This window comes from Cryptomeria japonica, chromosome 3, assembly GCF_030272615.1.
Source record: "Cryptomeria japonica chromosome 3, Sugi_1.0, whole genome shotgun sequence".
NCBI classification, from domain to species: domain Eukaryota; kingdom Viridiplantae; phylum Streptophyta; class Pinopsida; order Cupressales; family Cupressaceae; genus Cryptomeria; species Cryptomeria japonica.
The window spans coordinates 384,122,412-384,144,062 of NC_081407.1; the positions used below are offsets into that span (position 1 = coordinate 384,122,412).

The 21,651-nt window shown below is 37.2% G+C and overlaps 1 protein-coding gene across 1 annotated transcript in view; it reads left to right on the forward strand.

Annotated features, from left to right (window-relative positions):
• Window positions 1-15,476: 15,476 nt before the first annotated feature.
• The window catches only part of LOC131044704 (uncharacterized), a 50,888-nt gene continuing 44,713 nt past the window's right edge, over window positions 15,477-21,651 (forward strand). Inside the window, exon 1 of the mRNA XM_057978090.2 lies at window positions 15,477-15,791. Coding sequence (XP_057834073.1) covers window positions 15,687-15,791 — 105 coding nt within the window. The 5' untranslated portion in view covers window positions 15,477-15,686. The remainder of the gene's footprint in view (window positions 15,792-21,651) is intronic.

Consider the following 21,651-nt stretch of genomic DNA (forward strand, 5'->3'; position numbering starts at 1 on the left):
CAATTCTCTACACGAGAAAATCCCGAGATTCCTACAGCAATAGGAGACGACTTTGTTGTTACGTCTTCTTCCTAAATTTTTGTTGCATGCTCATAATAAATACTTTCATATCTGGTGTAAGTACATTTTTGCGCAATAAATATTCCATTTCCGCTTTCACTCATTCTTTTCCACTCTCGTCATTCATTTTCACCTCGCTTTCCATGCATAGAGGATCAACTTCCTACATAATAAATTTCTTCAGCTATAGTCATTATCACAAGTTGTTAGGTACGCTCATGTGTATTTATTTTTTGTCACATGCATATAATTAAACCATATTTCTTATAATCATGACATTTGCATATTATCCTTTTCAGTCATTTTTCGCATGTGTGGACACCTGTAACACCTTAGGTTTGGGGGGGGAAGTACAATGTGAATTATTCTCATGGATAATTATTATGTCATCATAGATTGAGTTCAATTTTTTAAATTTTTTTGGTCTGAATGATATTATGTACCCTATTCCTTTTGTCTTCCCTTAGTTATTTTGAAATTGCGTCTGGGTTCCGACCAAATAGAGCATATTTCAGTTGCACAATTGGGCATATTTTCGCCATTGGCGAGTTGGGAGTATTATCGCTGCAATGGGTGGTCCACCTGTTCATCATGAACTAATAGTTCATGAAATCCTTCTCCAAGACCAAGATTGTGAGCTAGTATTCCGCAATAGTGGGTGGCTAGATTATTTTCTGAAGTTGACTGAGTGTAATGAGGAAATTGAAAGAGAATTTACCCGCACATTTTCAGATGAAAAAGCCTGGGTAAAAGAGTTGAGAGTTGTGGTGGCAGAGGAACATATTGCGGAAGTAACTGGGTTGCTAGCAGATGGAGAAAATTTCCCTGAATCAAAAGATGCAAGAAGTGCAAGGGAAGAGTTTACACGACAGGGAGACCCATCTTTGATAATCGACAAACAGGGGGCTAGACGAGAATCTCTTCCATCTGAATGGAGAGCAATAGCATTGTATGTCTTGAAGTATTTAACTTGCAAAGTAAGATTCTCGTGTCTACATTCCCATCATTTCAAGCTTCTGAGTCATCTATGCCATGGGCAAAGGATGAATGTTCCAAACATATTGTACAATCTTCTTTCCACAAGTGCAGAAAGATAGGCCTCACTTTGTTTCTCATTAATGTATGATTAAACTATTAGTTGAAAGGTATTTAAGAGATGTCTCTCCGGTGTCTTGGAATGAATTTGTGGAAATTAGAAGATTCAAGGTAGATAATGTGGGTCCAGTGGAACCGCTCCATCTCAAGAGCGAATTTTTTTTGAAAGACCCGGTTCCCCTTTTGAACCCTCATCCTCCAAGATCTCACTAGAACAAAATGTTCCTGCAACAGAGGAACCCTCACAAGAAGAAGCCCTGTTTGAAAAAGAAGAAGCCTCGGCAGGGGTTCCTCCACAAAGCCTAATGAAAACTAGGGTTGTTGGAAAAGGAAAAAAAATTGACATAGAAAAGAAGGAAGATAATAGAAAAAGTGGGGATTTAGCCTCTCCTGTTGCTAAGAAAAGGAAAGTCACAAAAATGGTTTCTCCTACAACCACTAAAGTAGTTGAGGAATTAGCTACAGGAAGCAATCCTGCAGCCACTCAAGAAAAATCTTCGAGAGGAAGCAGTAGGCTTCAGAGAAAGCCTAAGGGCTAGAGGCAATCAGAGGAACTAAATATCAACATTCTGGTTGATTCTCCAGAACATGAGCCACACAGTCCTCACCAGAGTGATGTTCCTTCATCCCCACCCAAGGAACTCAGAAGGGAAGAAGAAAAAGATGAAGAAGAAGAGCTACAGAACCTTCATGAGTAGCTATAGGAAGAAGTAGGTTTTGATGGACTTGATAGTTTGGCATCTGTCGTAGAGCAGGTTGGTGAAGCAAGAAGCGGAGTTGAAAAGACAAAACCTAAAGCACCTATTCATAGACCACCATCTTCTCTTACCAGTCATGCAGTGGAACTTGCCCTTTACTAGGAATGAGAATTGGAAAAAGAATAAATGCATAGGTTAATTGACCAATAGAAGAAGATCATTGAACATAAAGATGAGGAGATTGCTTAGCTTAAAACTAAGGTGGAAATGGTAGTCACTATGGTACCGCAGCTAATACAATGTCGAGCACCTCCTCGGGTTTACTCCCTGTATTTAAGGGAACAACGTATTTGTTTCCAGCTGATTAGAATTGTCAAGGATCTAAGTCCCTCTTTACAGGCACCTGAGGAATTCTATCATATTTATCAGACATATCCTACAACCATCAAGAATTTGCTCTATGAATTTTATTTACATAATTATGTTGTTCCTGATGACATTGATTGGAACCCTCTCCTCTACATTGGAGATATCCAGTTGAGAGCTCTCATGTCATGGGTGCAAAATGAAATTGCAAGGGGAGAGAAGTTCCAGATGCATAGAAAGGAAGAATTTGACCTTTCATTTCCATTAAGAGTTGAATCAAGAGAGCCAAGAAGACTTTATTTTGACTGGCAGAAGATTGTGTATCAACCAAATTTTAGGAAAGACATTATGCCCTTAAGAGAAGAAATAAACGAGGAATATGAGAAAATGGATATAGGAGAAGGGTAGATAGCAATAGGACATTTGGTCCAATGTTGGAATAGCCTGCCAGATGAGTTGAAGCAATCTAAGCCACAATCCTTACCAAACTATCATTCAGCATTGAAGAGAGCACCCAAATATATACATTTGGGAAGAACGAAAGGAAGACATTGGTTGCCCCTCAGTTTCCAGTCGTTAATCCTCCTATGGCCACTAATGGGATGTAGGGATAGTGAACCACCATATAATGAAGCAGCATAACATTCCAAGTGGACGCGATTGGAAAAGATGAAAGGATTTTATTGGAGTTTGTCTACAGGAGGTTCTAAGCAGGTTACCCATGGCAATTTCAAGATCAATGCTAGAATTTAGAACTTTCTTGTTGTTGGAGGATCAACAAGAAGTTAGGCTGGGGGGAAATGATGAGCCCAAATAATGGCTCTGTTTTGATAGTTTTTTGTCATAATATTCTTGTCTAGGTCTTGTCTTTAGACAATAGTTGGATCAGGAGAGTTTCCCTGTTGATGCCTTTTTAAGTGTTTCTGGAACTGATTTTTCTAATACTTAAGGTTGTCATATAATGATTTCTAAATGGTTTATCTATGCAAAATATCCAAATAAATCTTAAATGTGGTTTAATTTATGTCATGTTAACATTGGTAGATACACATGTTTTTTGTGCACATTAACACCGTGATGTAGGGTCAACCGTGAAGAAGGAAAGACTAAGCTGGCGGTTTAAAGGAACATCAAACATACCGCCACAATGCATATCCAGTCAAAGAAAAGAAGTATTGAAGAAGACCGTAACCACTTGATCGCTTCCTCAACATAGTGGTTTGTGGACATTTATGATTTTTCTTAGTGGAGCTTAAATCTAGGAAGGAGATTGTGCTATATATTCTCAGTTGCAGGATAGATGTTGTTCTTCTACGTTGACTTATTCTTTAGTATAATAAACCTGTTCGCCTATTCCGTTGGAATATGGTTTGATCAATTAGGATTCTGTTATAAGTTTCCTTATAAATAAAAGGTCTTTGTCCTCTCAAAAGGAGAACAACCATAGAATTTGCAATATCCAGCTTTCAAACTTATGTATTTTACAGTCAATTTGGAATAAAGAAATCAATGTTATTTTGAGCTTATCAGTTGTTGTCTGAGAATTTTGGATATAATCACTCAAGGGGGCCCACTTGGTGAGTAGTCCCTTTGTGTTTTTGAGTTAATTTCCATCTTGAAATAGTTATTGTTTTGGCATTTGACTGTTCCTGCAGCCACTGGAAATAGTTCCTATGTCCGTTCATGCAGCCACAACGGGCATAGCAGTTCCTATCCGCTGACAAGAACCTTGTCATTTGGTAGCAATTGCTTGAGTTACTTTCTAATTATTATATTTCTGCACATTTATTTCAGAGAATTTTCTTTCCTAAAGTCGGATAGAATGGTTGCAATATGAACTTAGTGCACATACCATGCTGACCCGTTTCAATCTTATGTCCCTAGTTGATTAAATAAATGAGCCTTTGCTACAGGAAAGCTATTTGTTCAGTAAGGATGCCCAATCCCTGAATTGAGTTTTTATAACCTAGTTTTCAGTCTAGTTGTGAGGACCAACATATCCTTTAGATGGTAAAATGCTTTTATTGATAACCACTGATTCACCCCCCTCTAGGTGGTCCATTGTGTTCCAACAGGTTTTACTTTCTGTCATCATGCATATCTTTTTGATGGGTTGGGAAGGAATATCCTTATCATCTAAGACCTCATCTTTACTTAATTTAATGTGAGGAGATAGACCATGAATGAAATGCATAACAACATCTTTTATACAAATGTTTTGATGATTAAGATAGGCTTTAGGAGAATAATGGGAATCTAGAGGGAGTGAAACACCAATATTTTGATATGGCCCCCCTTGTGCTAGGGTATGTGTATGAGAATAAGATGGTACTATGTTGATCTTGGATGCTTGATCTCCAATAGAGAGATCAGTGATAGGAGTATTATCTCTTTCTTCATTCACATTAGATACCCTAGGAGAGGTACGAGTATTAGGTTTTCCATTAGCATCTCTAGGATTAGGATCTACAAAAGTTTTGATGTGATATACATATGTAATGTATTTTCCTAAAAATATCACCATAAAGCAGCACACACTATGGATAAAAGCTTTGAGATTTACTTGATTAATAGAAAGTAATTTAGAAACTCTAAAAATGCATTATGCCAAAGTGCCATGAATGAAAAGAAGCAATGTAAAGTGAAAGAAACCATTATCTGACACATGATTGTGATAAATATAAGTAAAGATCAATGTAATAATATGTGAAATGGCAAATAAATTAGATCTATTAATTATCATTATGGATGTTTAAAAATTAGAATTGAAAAATAGAAGTGACAATTTATGCACCCCACAAATCAAATTAACTAAAATAAAAGGGTTTTTGTGAATTCAACCCCTAAATTTATGTAATTTGATTAAAATAAGATCTATGAATGCAAAATAAAAAATAAAAATATTCCCAAATTATATCCGAAATAATTAATTCAAATTAAGCAACCTACAAGTTCAATTTTTTGAATTATAAATTAGGGTTTGTTGAATTTAACCTCTAAATTTATGAATTTCGATTAGAAATTAAACTTGTAAATGTGAATTTGAATTTGAAAATGCTTAAACAATTAGATCTGATAACATAAATAAGAAATAAGAGTGTAAAACATTGGGTTCACCAAAATGTAATTGGTGAAAAATTAGGGTTTCTACCATTAGATGTGGTAAAACTACTAATTTTTGTTTAGGAACCAATTGCATTAAAGAGGAGTGAATCCAATAGATCTAGCCTCAATCCAAAAATATATGGCTGAGAATTTTGATTAGATTCATTGGTTAGGATTTGATTTCCTCTTTTCAAGTTGAATTGTGAAAATGTTGAAATTAGGGTAAATATGAGAATGTTGAAGAGATCAGACATAGACAGTGAGCTACAATAGTCAAATGGAACCAGGAACCTGGACCTGAGTAAGATTTGAATGTTCAAATCTATTCCCAAAAGGTCGACCTAAATTGCTAGGACCAAGAAGTTCGTTGCTCTGGTCCTCCACACTTTTTGTTGTCCAAAGGGGAACCTGTTCGTCTCTATGAACTATGTTGATCCTAAAAGTTATAGTTTTATAACTGATCCAACACATAATAGGGAAGTGAAAATGGTTGGGAATAGGGGTTTTCCTAAGTCAAACCCAAGTTTAGGAATTAACCTTGAATGAATAAATGCAAATATTGAAATAAATAATAGAAAGATACACCTCAGGTTTGCAATTGTTGATGATGATGCTTTGCTTCTTGAATGTAATCACATATGTTGTATGAAATGGCATGAACATGACAAAGCCCTAATCACACACACATGCTTGCATATGAATGATGTAGTTTTGCTCCACAATGGATAAATGAAGAATATGCAACCTTAAAGATCTCTAAAAATGCTTGATGATGAATGCTTCATGGATACAAGTGTGCTTAAGGATTGATAGCTTGGAGTCTTAGATTAGAATTAATTGATCAAATGTCTTTATATATGGGTATCTAGGTCATTTACCGATTAGGTCAACCTCCAAGGGTCATGTGAAGCCACATAATTTAATTCCCACTAGAGAGATAGGGTCCTTGCCCCATTTCAAAATAAGATCCAACTAAGAGGGACCAAGGCGTAGGCACTAAGGGGCCTCAATTAAGGCTCAGGGATAAGGACAACCCCCCAGGGAATTAGTGTTGTGCCTTGCATACTTAACCCCCATTAGTTTCTTTGTGTTGAAAATATGGGTCCCTCTTTTTTGCTTTCTATAGCTTTGTTTTTTTAGTTTTGCCTGGCAACCTTGGAACCCTGGAGTTCTGAGGTCTCCTTTGTTTGGTTTTTGTTATTCCTACCTTGAAACACCGAAGTCCCAAAGTAGGTGTTTGTTTGATTGTGCACAACCCTGGAACCCCGGATCCTCGGAGTCCCGAAGTCATGCCTTTTCCTTTTTCATTGAAGCCTCGAAACTTCGGAGTCCCGAAGTCCTGAGTTTTTCATGTTTTGTTAGTCCTCAACCTCGGAACCTCAGAGTCCTGAAGTTGTTTTGTCTTTCAACCTCGGAACCCTAGAGTCCTGAGGTTGTTTTGTCCCTTTTTACCTCGGAACCCCGGAGTCCCGAGCTCTTTTGCTAGTTTTGCTAGTTTTGCTTCTTCTTTTTTTTGTAATTCATCCCGGAACCTTAGAGTCCCGAGGTGATTTTTTGTTGTCTTTTGTTTGTCACCTCGGAAGTCCGGAACCCCGGACTCTCGAGGTCTTGTTTAAGGCAATCGTATGAACAAAGTTTGGGGGGGGGGGTGTCTAAATAAAAGGAATGAACTTTTCTAAGTTCATTCGTGCATTCAAGTTTTTTAGAGCTTCTAATTGCGACCTCCCGACTTTGCACCCCATGTTGCTGAGAGTTTTGCATGTTTTTCTCACCAGGTTGGTGGATTTTTCTTCCTCCTTGTGTTTCTGTGTTTAGATCTTTTTGGTTTCTTTTAGTTTTTGTTTAGATTTTTCTTTTGGTTTTTCCTCATTTTTCGTGTTTTCTGCGTGCCCTACTTTTCCCCACCCCAGAGTTTCGGGCTAGGTAGTTTTCTTCACCTTGGAACCTCAGAGTCCCAAGGTTGGTTCCTTTGGTCATGCCTATTTACCTCGGAACCCCGGAGTTCTAGATCATCTTGTAATTTTCAAAGTGAACTACCCTAGATCTCGGAACCCCGGATCCCCGAGGTCTCGAGGTCCTTTCTTATTGGGCTACTACTTTAACCTCGTAACCTTGAATCCCCGGAGTTCCGAAACATCTTCTCGATGCCCTGTTGATCTACCCCAGGACCCCGAAACCTCGAGGTTCTGAAGTTAACCTTTTCTATCCACTCCGAAACCCCAGAATCCCGGAGTTCCAAAGTCCATTTGTCTCATCCATATCAGAACCCAGGAACCTTGGAGTTCCAAATTCTATTCATTTTATCTACTCTGAACCTCAGAGTTTCAAAGTTTGTTTTTCAAGCCCATCCACCCCAGAACCTCGAAGTCTTGAAGTGGATGATGTTATTGATATTTTTATCTATGTAATGGATTAGTTCTTGATTATTTCTTGTAGATCAGAGCATTTAGATGGACCCAACTTCCAACAAGAGAGGCAATGAGTTAGAAAAACTTCCTGTGATCATGAAATATCAATATCAAGGACAGGTGTATGTTTCAAAGCTAGATGACCAGATTAAATGGGTGACAGACATAGAGGTGGGGCACATCGAGTTGGAGGATATTAAAACACAACTGGACCGACCAAGGCCAGAGGCCCCACTAAGGAGGATTAAGAGATCAGGCCTATTAGAGGCAACCATTTTCCCACAATCAGTCCAAACTCCTGAATTCATCAAGACTGTTGCATAGTTCTACAATGCAGATACAAGAAAGTGCACAAATAGTTAGGCAGAACAATAATTTATTTGTCAACAAATATGTTGGGATTTGTGTTTGGCATCCCTGCGAGAGATGAGCCATTCCTAACTACCGAAGAAGAAGCCCTCAGAGTATGGAATGGAAAAATTGCTTCAACAAGAAGCATATGAATGAGAACTGGTTAGAGGAGGAGAGAAAAACAAGGCTAAAAGCCACCGATGTTTTGAGGGCAGACTTTAAGGAGCTGCAGCGAGATTTGATCATCATGCTGAGCAAGGCCTTCAACAAGCTAGATTGCAAGCATTTTCATCCCTGGATGTTCTATTTCATGACCACTGTCCTTATAGGGAAGCAATATTTCGACTGGGCTCAAATCGTCTTCGACAAAATCCATAAGCAGATGAAGGAAGTACATCAAACGACTAAGTTCTTTTTCACTTCCTATGTTATATGGGTGGCTGCCTGAGTAGGTAAATTCCCGGGACTACAGATAGAGGGCTAGTTGGGAGATGGGGAAGGGTAGAAGAAAGTTTGGGAGTATTACTTACAACTCCCTCTAAACAATGCAAAGACAAACTTTAAAATAATCAACGATGCCTTCCTCTTCCCTATTATCATCAAACTCACAGGTGATACAGGTTACAGAATTAGCCCTGAAGCAATGGTGATCACCCAAGAATGGGCATGCTGGTTCATCTAGAACCAATGCTCTACATATATCAGGGTCAGTGGGTTCACACAAAACCCTATGCTATTGTCGTGATATTGTAATGATCACATCATTTTGTTAGAATATGTCAGGCAGATGCTCGGCCTCCAATCCCTGTTGTCCTTGAAACACAAGGCGAGGATAGATTTCTCAGTGTGCATTGGCTATTTCTCTTGTTCAAAAATTCAGGTAGCAAAGACAACAGAACAAGAGCTCCATGATCTAAATCTTAAAGAGTTTAATTATGTGAGGGAGTGTTATGATCCCTATGGAAAGCTCAAACAAATCATGCCTAAGGCATATGAGGGGCACAAGCTTAGATTGGAGGACTTTTGGGCAAACCTTCAAGACAGTTTTGAGGTTAGAGAAAAGAAATATTACATGTTGTCAGTACCTCAGGTTAGGAGTTTTGAAATAGAAACCAATCTCCCCAAAGAACTAATGGATGATGGAGAACTATTAGATTATGTATATAAAGAACAAGAAATTGATAAGAAGCCTCTCTCTCCTATAAGGTGGTCGGTGCATGAAGATACAAATGTAGACATTATAACTCAAGCAATTATAAATAGAACTAGACAGTGGCTCGGTTTGAGGGTTAGGCCAAGCGCTTCAAAAGGGAAGCAGAAGGAATCTACCTCAGGTGTTCCCCAATCAAGGGGTTATAAGGAGTATGCTCGTAAAACAAGGTCTAGTTCCCAAAAGAATACGTCCATTGACCCAGATGAAGCAACTGAAGCTTTGAGAGCAAATGAGAAAATCTAAATTATTGAAAAAGGCTGCAGACTTTAGAGTGAGAGAAGAGCCGGGCGATGTGTCACTAGCGAAGGTACTTCCTGTAAGAACAAAAATTGGACAAACTCTAGGAGAAGGCACTCAGGAGGAAGAAGAACAAGGAAAAGTAGAAGACAATGCACAACCTCCTCCTCCTGATATGACAAGTGCACCCATTCAACCTTCATCTACTGCCACAACACAAGCTCCAGTTGCTAATGCCCCTATGCCATCACCAGCTTATACAACAACAATGCCTCCCAGAACACAAGCATTTAGACCTACCACATAAATCGTAAGTGTCCGTAATGTTGAAACAAACTTTGACCAAGAGGAACAACCTAAGGAACAACAACCACTTGGAGGAAAGAAAGAATGAAATGAGGCTGAAGATTTGTTGAACGAAAGATTAATCTTAACCCCTCAGGACCAGGAAGATATCCTAAAAGATATAGCCGTCGAGGTATGGGAGAAATGGATAAGGATGGCAGGACATTTGGGGAAGAGGTCATTGATAGGTTAGGAGAGTTGCACAAGCAACAATAGTTAAACGTTGATATTGCTCTCCAAACTAGTCTGGCCCATCAAATTGCTTCACCTCAGGGTCCTAAGCATGCATAAGAGGAGGAGAAGGATGAAGTAGAGGAACAATCAGATGTGGGCATTGTGACCGCCGACATAGTGCCTCATGAAGGTGATAGAGATAAGGATGTGCCACAATGGTTATAATTCACCTTCGAGAAAAAGAAGAGGAAAGTAGTGTTACCAAAGGTTACACTATAATAGGCAATCACAGAGGAACCAAGGAAAGCTAAGAAAGCCAAGACTGCGCATCATCTATCAAGAACAGGTTCTAGTCAAGTAGTTATTCCTCTATAGGTAGAAGGTCAAGGCTCCCTAAAGTACCAAGTGTCTTAGGTAAAACTAGGTAAGCAAATGAAGTGGGGGGAATTAGATACCTTGGAGCTGGCTACCAGCATCATCAGGGGACGAATGGAGAAGGAATACACTTCCCATGCAGAGATCAAGGCATGACTGGAGCAGTACAAATAGTTGGTAGAAATGGGCAGGCCTTTAGATACTTTTAAAAATGACAATTTACCTTCAACCTCATCACTCCTAGAGGGAGAGGTAAAAGTATTGCTTGAGGTAAGACATGTGGCCGCTACAGTAAAATCATGGGCACAAATAAATGCCTCCAAAATTAGATTATTTTTGCAAAATACCATGAGGGAATACAAGGAGGTGGCATAGGTAGGAGGAGCATTAGCTTCTTGCTCTCAACAATGGGAGCGAAAGCTTAACATTTTTAGCAAGAAGTTCCGGATATTGAATAAGGTTTTGCGTCTGGGTGAAGAACTAATCATAGAGGAGGACCTCCTGGGTGGAGATAGTTGTAAGAATTTGCAGTGTTACACATACATTTTGGAGTTGCAGATGGAAATGCTTCATAATCATGTGAAGGATGTAGCATACATTCAAGTTCCCCTCCTCAAGAAGGTACTAAAGTATGAAGATTTTGTAAGACAGTTACTCAGAGTTTTTGGGTTGGGGATAACCAATGCGAGAGTTATGGAAGAAGAGCAAATACTCAGCCAATGGGATGCATATGAGGCCCAACATTTTGGATCTCCTGCTCAGTTTACTATTACATTGATGGACATATATACACATTTGATAACACAATGTCAACGGGTAGCAGAGACAGTAGGGGAGTTAGAGAAGAAAGAGAAGAATGTAGAGGAAGTTTTGAAAAAGTATAAATTCAGAATCAAGCATGTTGTTGATCCTCCTGCCAAGGTAGTTGCATGTATCATCAACAATTATAAGTTCTATAAAAGAAGTAGAAGATAAACATATAGTTACTAAGGATAGCATGACTTTTGAGAGGAGTTTTTGCATGACTTCCTCACTAGTACTCCAACTATGTCTCCTCCTCACGTTCCAGTTTTGAGCTAAATTCTGCATAACTAGGAAAACCTAGTTCATACAACATGGTCTTCGTAGTGCTCACCTAACCTCCATTTTGTAGTAGTTAACTGGAGTATAGAGGCAGAAACTTGCAAGTTAACTGCGACTCCTAGCTTTTGAGTCCTTAATTTAGATTAGGTTTATTTCCTAGAAAGTAGGGCAGAAAACTCTATAAATTGAGGAGTTCGATTCATTTGTAAGGGTCCACAAATTGATGATTTGAGGCCCACTTATAAATTTTAGATTATTTTTTACAAATTGTTATGAAGTTGAGTTATTTTTATTACACTTCTTTGAAATTAATACAAGAAGCAACTTATAGATTGCTTGATCTATGCATATGTTCTATGAGTTTTTTCTTTGTAATCCGGTAATGTCTATTGTTTGAAATCAACAACGTGTTTTGATTTTCCGTTTATTTCTTTGTGACTCATGCTATGCACTTAAGCGATGTATGTGAATTACTGGGATAGACAAATTATGGTGATATTCTTTCTATGAGTCTGTGAAGTTGCCGACTTTGCAGGTTTATTGGAGGTCCGTTATTGAATGTTGATTTAGATAATATTTGATGATTTTTGGATTGTAGGGTACTAATTAAGTAGTTCGTTAATTTGTCATTGAATTGGTTTCATTGTTATTTTCTTGTTTTCTTATCTCTTGCAATTTATTTCCAAAAGAATGTTGAAATCATAAAAAATACAAAAAAGGAAGTTAAGTTATTAACGATTAGTGGGATTTAGTTTCAACCAATAGGTCCCTTAAAAGGTACAACCACATCAACCATTGGGATGACCATCACCGTCGAGACCTGACTATAGAGACCTTGGAGTGATTAGTTCCTCAGAACTTATTACTTTTCAGGAGAGGTGGTGAGTGTTCACATTGGCTACCTGACTGTTGGCGAGTGCGTCAAAACAATTGTCAACAATTAGTAGTGGGTGTACATGGCACTAGAACTGGAGAGAAGGCACAAAATGGACCTAGATAGGTGATGAGGAGGGGACATGCTAAAGTAGGGGCACACACATGAGGTGTAAATTGGCTCGGTGATAATTTATGATGCTACAATAATACCATTGCATATACACCATTTCTAGATAACAATAACAACATCTTCCATTTGTCCACTCTTCTTTAGGTATCACCCACCTTTTGGTTTTACACTTGAGCTAATGCAAATTGGTAACATTTTTGCTTTCCATTTTATGTTTTCTCCTATATATATTTTTTGTGCATGGTCATATGTGGTATTGAAATATTTGATATAGTACTCTCTTTTCCTCCCAAGTTGCCCTGCCCATGTACGTTTTCTTTGATTTTTCCTTTCACACACTTTTTGATTGCCCCATTATTATTCGAGCACTCTTTTAATGTTAATGTCCCACTTATTCACCCACTTATCATTTTGTTTCATTCACATGCTCTTCCTTTTGTCTAATGTCCCTTTTTTTAATCATTTTGGGCCAATGAGGTAATTGTATGTTAACTAGCCTCTTTAAATAACTTAATGGCCGAATCATAGCCAATGCCTCCATAGAAAAGGCACCAACCTTAGTTAAGACAATATCATAGGGAATAGATGATTTTATCTTGAGGATGATTTGTGATTAGATGTTTATGTAATCTCTTTATTTGTCTCCTCTTCATTATTGATGTATTGCCACCCCCACGGGGGCTTCACTTAGTGAACCTGTGTTATATCACCCGCGTTCATGGCATACTAAAGAATACCCCTATTTTCAAAAAATATTGCCCTAAAATCCTTTATTTCCATCCCCTCCCAATACATAGCCTGAATTTAAAGCCCCCCTATTTGCACAAAATATTGCATTTTTTCATAGTCTGAATTAAAAACCTCCCTATTTTCACCGATGGGCAATATATTGCACCCTCATTTTTAGCATATTAAACCCCCCAATATGAACGCATGTGATATGATATTATCTATTTAGTGAAGCCCCTGTGGCCACCCCAAACTTCACACCCATATAGTACCACTGGTACCACTAGCAACCCAAAAAGAGTTTTCTTCGTTTTCCAATTTCATAGCTTAGCTCTTTCACATTTTTTTTAATAATGAACATAAGGCTTTCCATTCTCTTTGTATCCTTTTTTCTTTACACGTCCTCTAATATTGTGGTAATAAAGGCCAAGATATTAATACCATTAATCATTTGCAAGGGGTTGCCTTCAAAGATAAATTCTATACAAAGCTTATTTTTCTTTAACATAAAGATCACAACATTATTTTTGCTAGTGTTCACCTACATCCTCACCTCTTAGAAAAACAATTCTAGAGCTTTCAAGCATTCTCTCAAAATAATGCATTATTTTTTCCATTAAAATAAGATCATCTGCATATAGAAATAACTTTATTACATAGTTGGTCAAGTGAACACCTTACCACCAAACTTGTCTATCTACTCTAATTTTTCAATGAACAATCCAAATAGCAAGGTAATAATGAAAAACTCTACTAGAACCAATGCCACTCTCAAAACATTGTGATAATCCTTACTTGGTCCTAATTCTGGCTTAAAATTGATCATACAACTTATGAACAATATCCTTATACTTTTCTAGAATGTCCAATTCTTCCATTCTACTCCATAATTTGCTTCTAGATATAATGTCAAATTCTTACTTGAAGTTAACAAAGCAGAAGAAGACTTCTTCTCCCTATTTATCTCAGATCTTCTTAGTCAAGTGTTTGAGTGTAATACAATGATCAATTGTAGAGTTCTTTGGCCTAAATCCCACTTGCCCTTTCATCCTATTTCCCTCCTTTGTCCAAATATTGATTCATCATTCTATCATGCTCCCAAAAAGTTTTCAAAGAGAGTATTGATTATTATAGTGCATTAGTTTGAAGGATTGTTGATATCACCACTTTTAAGCAAGGGGACGATTACATCAGTCAGCTAGTTTGTTAGAAATCCAATTTGAATGACCCCATTAAATATTCGTTTGATTTGCAATGTGAGGGCTTCCATGCCCCATTTTATGTATTATGCTTGTAGGCCATCTTTTCTCATGCTTTACCCATCGTGGTCTTTTTAATATCTTCTTTATGTCTTTCAAAGAGAAGAGCTTAGCCCTTGAATTGATTACTAGAGGGATGTCTTTATTGTGGACTCTCTCAAACAACTGTTTTGCACATTCTAGCCATTGTAAATATGTGATATTATTCTCTTTAGTTGTGTTTTTTGTTGCAATTATTTTATGAAGCCTCTTGGGTTGTGTCTCCCAATAAAAATCAACTCTTTCCTTCTTGTTTGCATCCTCTTTTTTTTCAGTCTTACTAGCTTTGCATATTGTCTTTTATTTCCCCAAAATTTGACCATTCTCTTTGTTGCCTTATAATATTCATCATACCATGGATTCACTGGAAAGCTTTTTTTGTTGCCTTTCTTGAGGTAAGGTCCCATGGGGAGGTAGGGGGGGTTTGACATCTATTTTCATGGAGCATGACGTCCCATGAAGTAAAAAAAAATGCTACAAGGTTAATTGAAATCTTTTCCTAGAAAATAATAGCTCCTACCTTTTAGGACCGCATATTTTAGCTATTGAATTTGGGTTGGGGTTACCCCACCAACTTAAGAATTTTTTCTAGCTCACAAGTCAATCATCTAAAATTTTAGATTTTCGAACGAAAAAACGAAATAAAATGATATTTATTTATTAATTTTTTAAAGTTGGGGGTGCTAATCATCACGTTGCATAGGAAAATAATGAAACTGTAAAAGTGAGTTTGATCAATGAGCTGTCCCATAAACTATGTTTAGCCTCGTAGACATCAAAATCATCATCTTCTTCTTCTATGCTACTAAATTCTTGAAACCACCAACTTAAAAATATTCCTAAACAGGAATTTATAAGCTCCTCTCCATGCAACTTACCATTAACCCGTCTAATAAATTTCCAAACAAGAGATAAATAAATAATAAATGAGCACACTTCAACACTTTACCATAGATCAGGAGCTCCCCGGGTTCGAAAGGAAGACGAAGACGCATATGACGTTGCGAAGACCTATATTTTGCGGCCGTACCCGGATATTATTTTTTTGACTTTATTATCAGAAATGAATTCGTAGTTTGGGCGCTGTACATGAAATTCCCAACTGCCGAGTAAATCAAAGCCTTGGCAATTAAATCCTTGGCAATGGACAATCGAGGGAGTAATGGTGGAGACGGCACACATGGCGCCTGGAGAGGCCGTAAAGAATATATAAATATGATAGTGGCAGCCATTACAGTATGTTTCACGGTAGGACTTTCTTTCTTAATCTCTATTTTTCACTTTTAGTATACGGTACGACTCGAACTTAAGACCTCTTGTTGCTCTGCCTGGGCACACTACCACAGAATTAGGTTCTGAGGTGTGGATTGTACTTGCTAAGTGTCTTGTTCTTCAATTCAAATATGTTCTGAATAAAATTAGATTGTTCTGTCAGATTTTTCATATCAGTGTGGTATACGATGACCTTCACTGAACCCTAAACCTTTCTTGTCTGGACTTCTTTTAACAAGAAATAATTATCTAGGAATATAAAATGGCAGGCGAATCTTTCTGTTTCAAAAGGTGAGAATGCACAAATTATCATACTAGTATTATATAGGGCTTAAGCTAGCTTGGTTTTTGAAACAATCTTTGACAGTATAATAGAGTGAAAGGCGAGTGTTATCATTCTGACGAACCCAATAGTAAAAACAATGCCAAATGATTATTAATTGGGCCATAGAAGCCTATTGATGATAATTGGGCCACAGGAGCCTATCGATGACGTAATGGTGACTCACATATGAAATGACTCCAACTAAGGACTCCACCTTATTCTGTTTATATCACTCAGTCAATCAATTGAAGGTAGCAATTAAATTTGTGCAACTATCTCATGAAGTACTATTCATTCATTTCATTTTGCCATATTTCAATTGAGGTGGATACCGTCAATTAAGAGATGGTTAGTTATACAATCACCAGGTAAATACCTTTCTATTGTGGTCTTCATGTAAATTTATCCCCTGTCATATCCATGAAACTTTCTATCACGAGTGTTGATGACATTTACAAGTTTTATTCCAATCACCCATTTTATATACTTACTGAGATTTGGTTCCATTTAGTTTGGACCCATGTATGTGCATATATGTTTGTGTGTGCTTGATAGAAAATGAAAATCTCAAAACTAGGGATGCCTAAACCTCATTTTAATGTGTATTTTCATAAATTAAGTGTAATTACACATGAATTTCTTTATTTACAAGACGTAACACTAGTGCATGAAATTTCTTTTGTATGAGTCACCTGGATCGTCAATATATATGTCAAAGTGAAAATAGTTGTCATACTTAAGTGAAATAACTGTTGCAAAAAGCCAATGTCAGTTAAAACTTAAAATTGCAGTACAGACTCTTATTCAGCATGTCTGATGCTGCAGAATTTTCATCCAAGATGGTTAACACTCAAGAAAAATAATTGAAGAGGTTAAAATGCTAAATTCTAAGTTCTTACATATAGCTAGAGAGTCAAAGATAGGATTAGATCCTGTCGATGCAACATTTCTAGTTGATTCTTCTGTTTTTAACTCGATCTATTGCTGGGGACTTGGAGTTTCAATGAATTGGTGGATTTTGGACCATTGGTTGACCTACTGTAAACAGTGATTAATGCCAATCAAACAATGCTGATGTCATGATTGTTGGCACGGTCTATTATTAATGAGATTTTTTTTGAAATTTGTGTACAAGTCATCGTGGAGAGACAAAATCAAGGAGTTTGATCCAGTTTGAGTTAATCTTTGACTGGATGATATCATCTACATTGAATACTGATGTCATAAATAATCACATGAGACAATAAATGAGCAATTTTTAGCATCTTCTTTAAATCATTTTTGTTGGATGTTTTCTCTACTTTTTTGGTTGGAGGATGTCTTCCATCGCTTTGGAGAGCTAGTGAGTGATCTCATGGTTAGTGAAGGATTGTTCTAGGCTGCAATACAAGCATTTTTCTGAATCTGAAGTGTACTGACTAGCTTCAAAGTGGAATCGTTCATCTTTGGCAATACAATAAAGTGGAATGTCTTTTTTATGAATGTGTTAAGTTGGGCTTGTTGGTCAACAAATAGTTACTTTTATAAAGAAGTGCTTTATCCAGAACCTATTTCAATAGGAGGTCCTGTTATCTCTGCTGATTGTACCAGTAGCGATGGTTTGTACTTTGTAGGGTACGAGCAAGTTTGATGTAAAATTTGGATTTAGACCACAAAATGGTGACTTCAATGAATTGTATGTTATTAGTGATTGTTTGAGACTCATGTTTCAAAGATTTGAGCTTTTGCATGGGCCTTTGAGTTGCTCTGTTTTAATATGCATCAAAAACTGTAAATTTGGGTTTTGAACTACTCCACAGCTACAACATTTTAGATAAATAAACTAATTTGATGATCATGTCTAATTAAAATAGAATTGAATGGGGTGCTACAATTTGTGTGTTATTATGTTTATAAAAGAAGGAAATACTAATTAGGTGTCGACACAAAGTGAAATAATAAACTGCAAACAGAAAGCAAAAATTTAGAAAGGATAAAATGAAAAATCGAACTTACTAGACACTTTTGTGATTGCACATTCATCCTCCAATTGCGCCATTGTCTGGTAGTCACATTGTAGTCCTCGAATTGTGTTGGTGTCTTAAGTTACTGGAAAAATAAAAGGACTGTACTAAAGCTGGGATGTCTGTACACAAGTAAAATGCAACAAAAAGCACAAAATACATATAATATACAGAAAGCTGGAGGATAACATTAAATAGCCCTTTTTCTAGATTTAATGATGAAACAAGGAATAGTTACAAGTACAAAACCTCCATGAGTGAAGATCTCCAGAAATATCTGTGTCTAGGACAGAAGGGAAAGAGATGACTACTTGGGAGCTTGCCAATATGCTCAAGCCCCTAATATGGTCTTTCAACATCCACAGGTAGTCATGTAGAAACTAGATTGGAGAGTGTGTGTTCCCATCGAATGCTCATCTAGGACTAAGAACACAATAACAAGTGCATCTACTATTATCCCTGAGTGTATGGAAGAGAGTGGGCATATGTAGATTCCAGAAATACCAAGTGACCAATACAATACAAAAATATCAAGGAAGGAGAAAGACTTGAGAGGAACAACTGTCCCAATAAAACAGAGACCTGTGGTGTATAAAAGCTTCAGAATGACAGTGGAGGATACTCACAAAGCCAAAAAGTCTCATAGAAGATTGGAGGAGGAGGAGAAGACTTGGAGCTAAAAATCATTTTCAAAGCATGAAGGAGGAATCTGAGTAATCTTAGAGGCTATTTCTGACAAAGAAATCGGGAAACTACTGTTGGAAACTTGGTGGCTTTGGCTAAATGATGGTTACAAACAAATGGAAGTCAAAAGAGACAATTTTTGGCTGCTTAATAAAGCTTGTATGGTTCTGGGACATAGTGTGCCTATGCAGATGTCTGCGTGACTACGCTAATGTCCAAGAAGAAACAAATGTTTAACATTGCAAAACGGTCATATTGAACATAAGAACATTAAAAATACAAAAAAAGAACATAAACACACAAAACAATACAAAACTTGGCATTTGGATTAGGAAGTAAGCTAGGAAAGATGACTAATATGGTCCTTAAAACATACTAGAGGAATGAACACTAAAATAAGAACAATTTGCAGTGTCAAAATTGTAGGGTATGCAATTTCTAACATTACAAAAATATTGCCACCAATTCTAAAGTTATGTGGTAGTTGATGCTGGTTATGACTTTGCTAATATTTTACAGAAGACTGAGGGAATTTGTTGAGCTTGCTTATGTGTATTAATAACTTCCAGATGAATTTAACTACTTTAAAGTGTGATTATGGATTCTGCAGAAGCTGGGGTTAAGGGAGAAACTAAGAATGTTTCCACTGTGTTCCTGCATCCCATAAACATCCTAGGAATAGGGACATCTAGAAAATCCTTGGGGATGAGTCCTCGAGGAACAGAATTTTGTGCTAGATTTTAAAGCAAAAGAAGCCCAAAACCAAATGCTTAGTAATTAGCTATATTAAACCTTATTTGCCCAAAATAAAATACTTAATTTAGAAGCAATGGCTATTAGTATTCTATTCACATTGATTGATTAGCAATTCAAGGGGAAACATACATATGTAGCCTCTTGGATGGATGAACAGTGGTGACACATGTCCAAGAGGAAATGCTCTTGCATTCGATGCATGAGATTTTATCAGTTAGCTTGCTATTATTAGTTAGTTCTATCATCGAACTTTGTCCTATATATGTATGCAGTTTTGAATTAATAAAGCAGTTAGAAATAATAGTTTTTCAATTTATTTTTCCTACTGTTTGCACAGTACTGGGAAATCATACAGATCAGCATTGATGTTTTTTCTTTGATCAGTGATTGAATGTGATATTTTAATAACTGTTCTAATCTCTTCAACATTGTATAAGTGCTATACGTTATTTTAATCCTTCATTTGGTGTTAGAGTCATGTTCGAGGAATTATCTGGGTTAAATTGCTGAAGCTGCAGAAAGATCCAAGGAGATTCAACCAGTAAGAAGGAAGGTTGATGATATGAGAAGATTATCGTTTTCAAGAGGAAGCTTTGCCACCACGTTTGAAGTCACAGGAAGATCGCAGATCAAACAAGGATGATTTGCATGTTGAAGATCATCGTTTTTCAGAACAAAAAGCAACCTAGAGGAAGCTGCTAGAGGAGATCAACGAGGATCACAAGTCAATATTGTGATATTATTTTCAGTATGGGAAGCTGTCCAAGTTACATGGGCAAAGTATTTTTAGTCAATGAATTCAATCCTGCTATCAATGCAGAAGCCACCATCCAAAGGTGAAGTCCACCCTCCAAAGAGGAGAGTGAAGTCAAACTGACATTTGCATGTCAACCATAGAAGGAATCGAGGTTTTGAATAACCTCATGTATGAAAAGGTGTAGCCAGACAAGTTGCAGCCCAAACAAAGAAAGTGATTGCTAGGGCAAGAAGAGATCGCCAAGGTATGAAAATATCACATTGATGTTGAGAAGATCCAGCCAATGTAGTAAAGTTCAAAACCACCTATAAAATAGGTGAAGCCCTCAATTTGTGAGGAAGCCAAATCAAGGTATTAGAAGAGGCCAAGAGGTGGTGGAGAGAAGCCCTCTGTGGGAGCAGAGAAGATTGCAAGTTTTGTGAAAGCCATAACTTAATCAAGTGAAGATGGTGGTGGCAATTGATGTGGCAAATGTGAGACTTGATTGCCATCATTTGATGAGGTAAAGGTGGGTTTGATTACCTCTAATCAAGGATGGCACACACCCTTATTAACTACCTAGGATGGAACATATTACCTAAAGTAAAATTAACAACAGAGTTGTAATAAAATATTACATCAGCATCCCCCCTTAAATCTAACATACAAAGGAAAGCAAATAGGTCCCAACAAGGAGTGGCATATTAGGTACCCATGTACAAAAAAAGCTTTGAATAATTGAGAGATAATCCCTCGAGAAAGAGAGAGATGATTCACCCAAAAAAGAGAGAAGGTGAAAAGGAATTACTAGGTAGCCCCCTACGCGAATAGCCCCCAATCGGAAATGGATGAAGATGGACCATACTAGATGTTGAGAAGATGCAATTGCACCAAGATACTTTTAATTTTCTATAGGATTTTAATCCTTTTCTCTCATCCCATCGTGTTCTCTTTTAAGGCTACTTCCACACCCCAACTCCACATTTTCCTCTTCTCAACGATGGATCATGGTGTGTGTTTTGAATCATTAAGAAAAGAAGCATACATAGTTTAAATTAGAAGCTTGCATCATCTAGGTTTCTTCCGCTAGGAAGAGATATGACTGTATGTGCATGTTTAAGGTCTTCCCACTCCATGAAATGATACAAGGGAAGAAATAAGATAAAAACCCCTAGAAAATGTTTGTCTTCATGCTTATGTTGAATTGCAAGTAGACTTCTGTGCAATATAGTTTGTCTCATCATGAAAGCATGTAAAGGTGGAGAGAGAACATGAGGGTTTATTTGTACCTTCATTACATCTAGAGAAGGTGATGTAGCTATATGACAATTA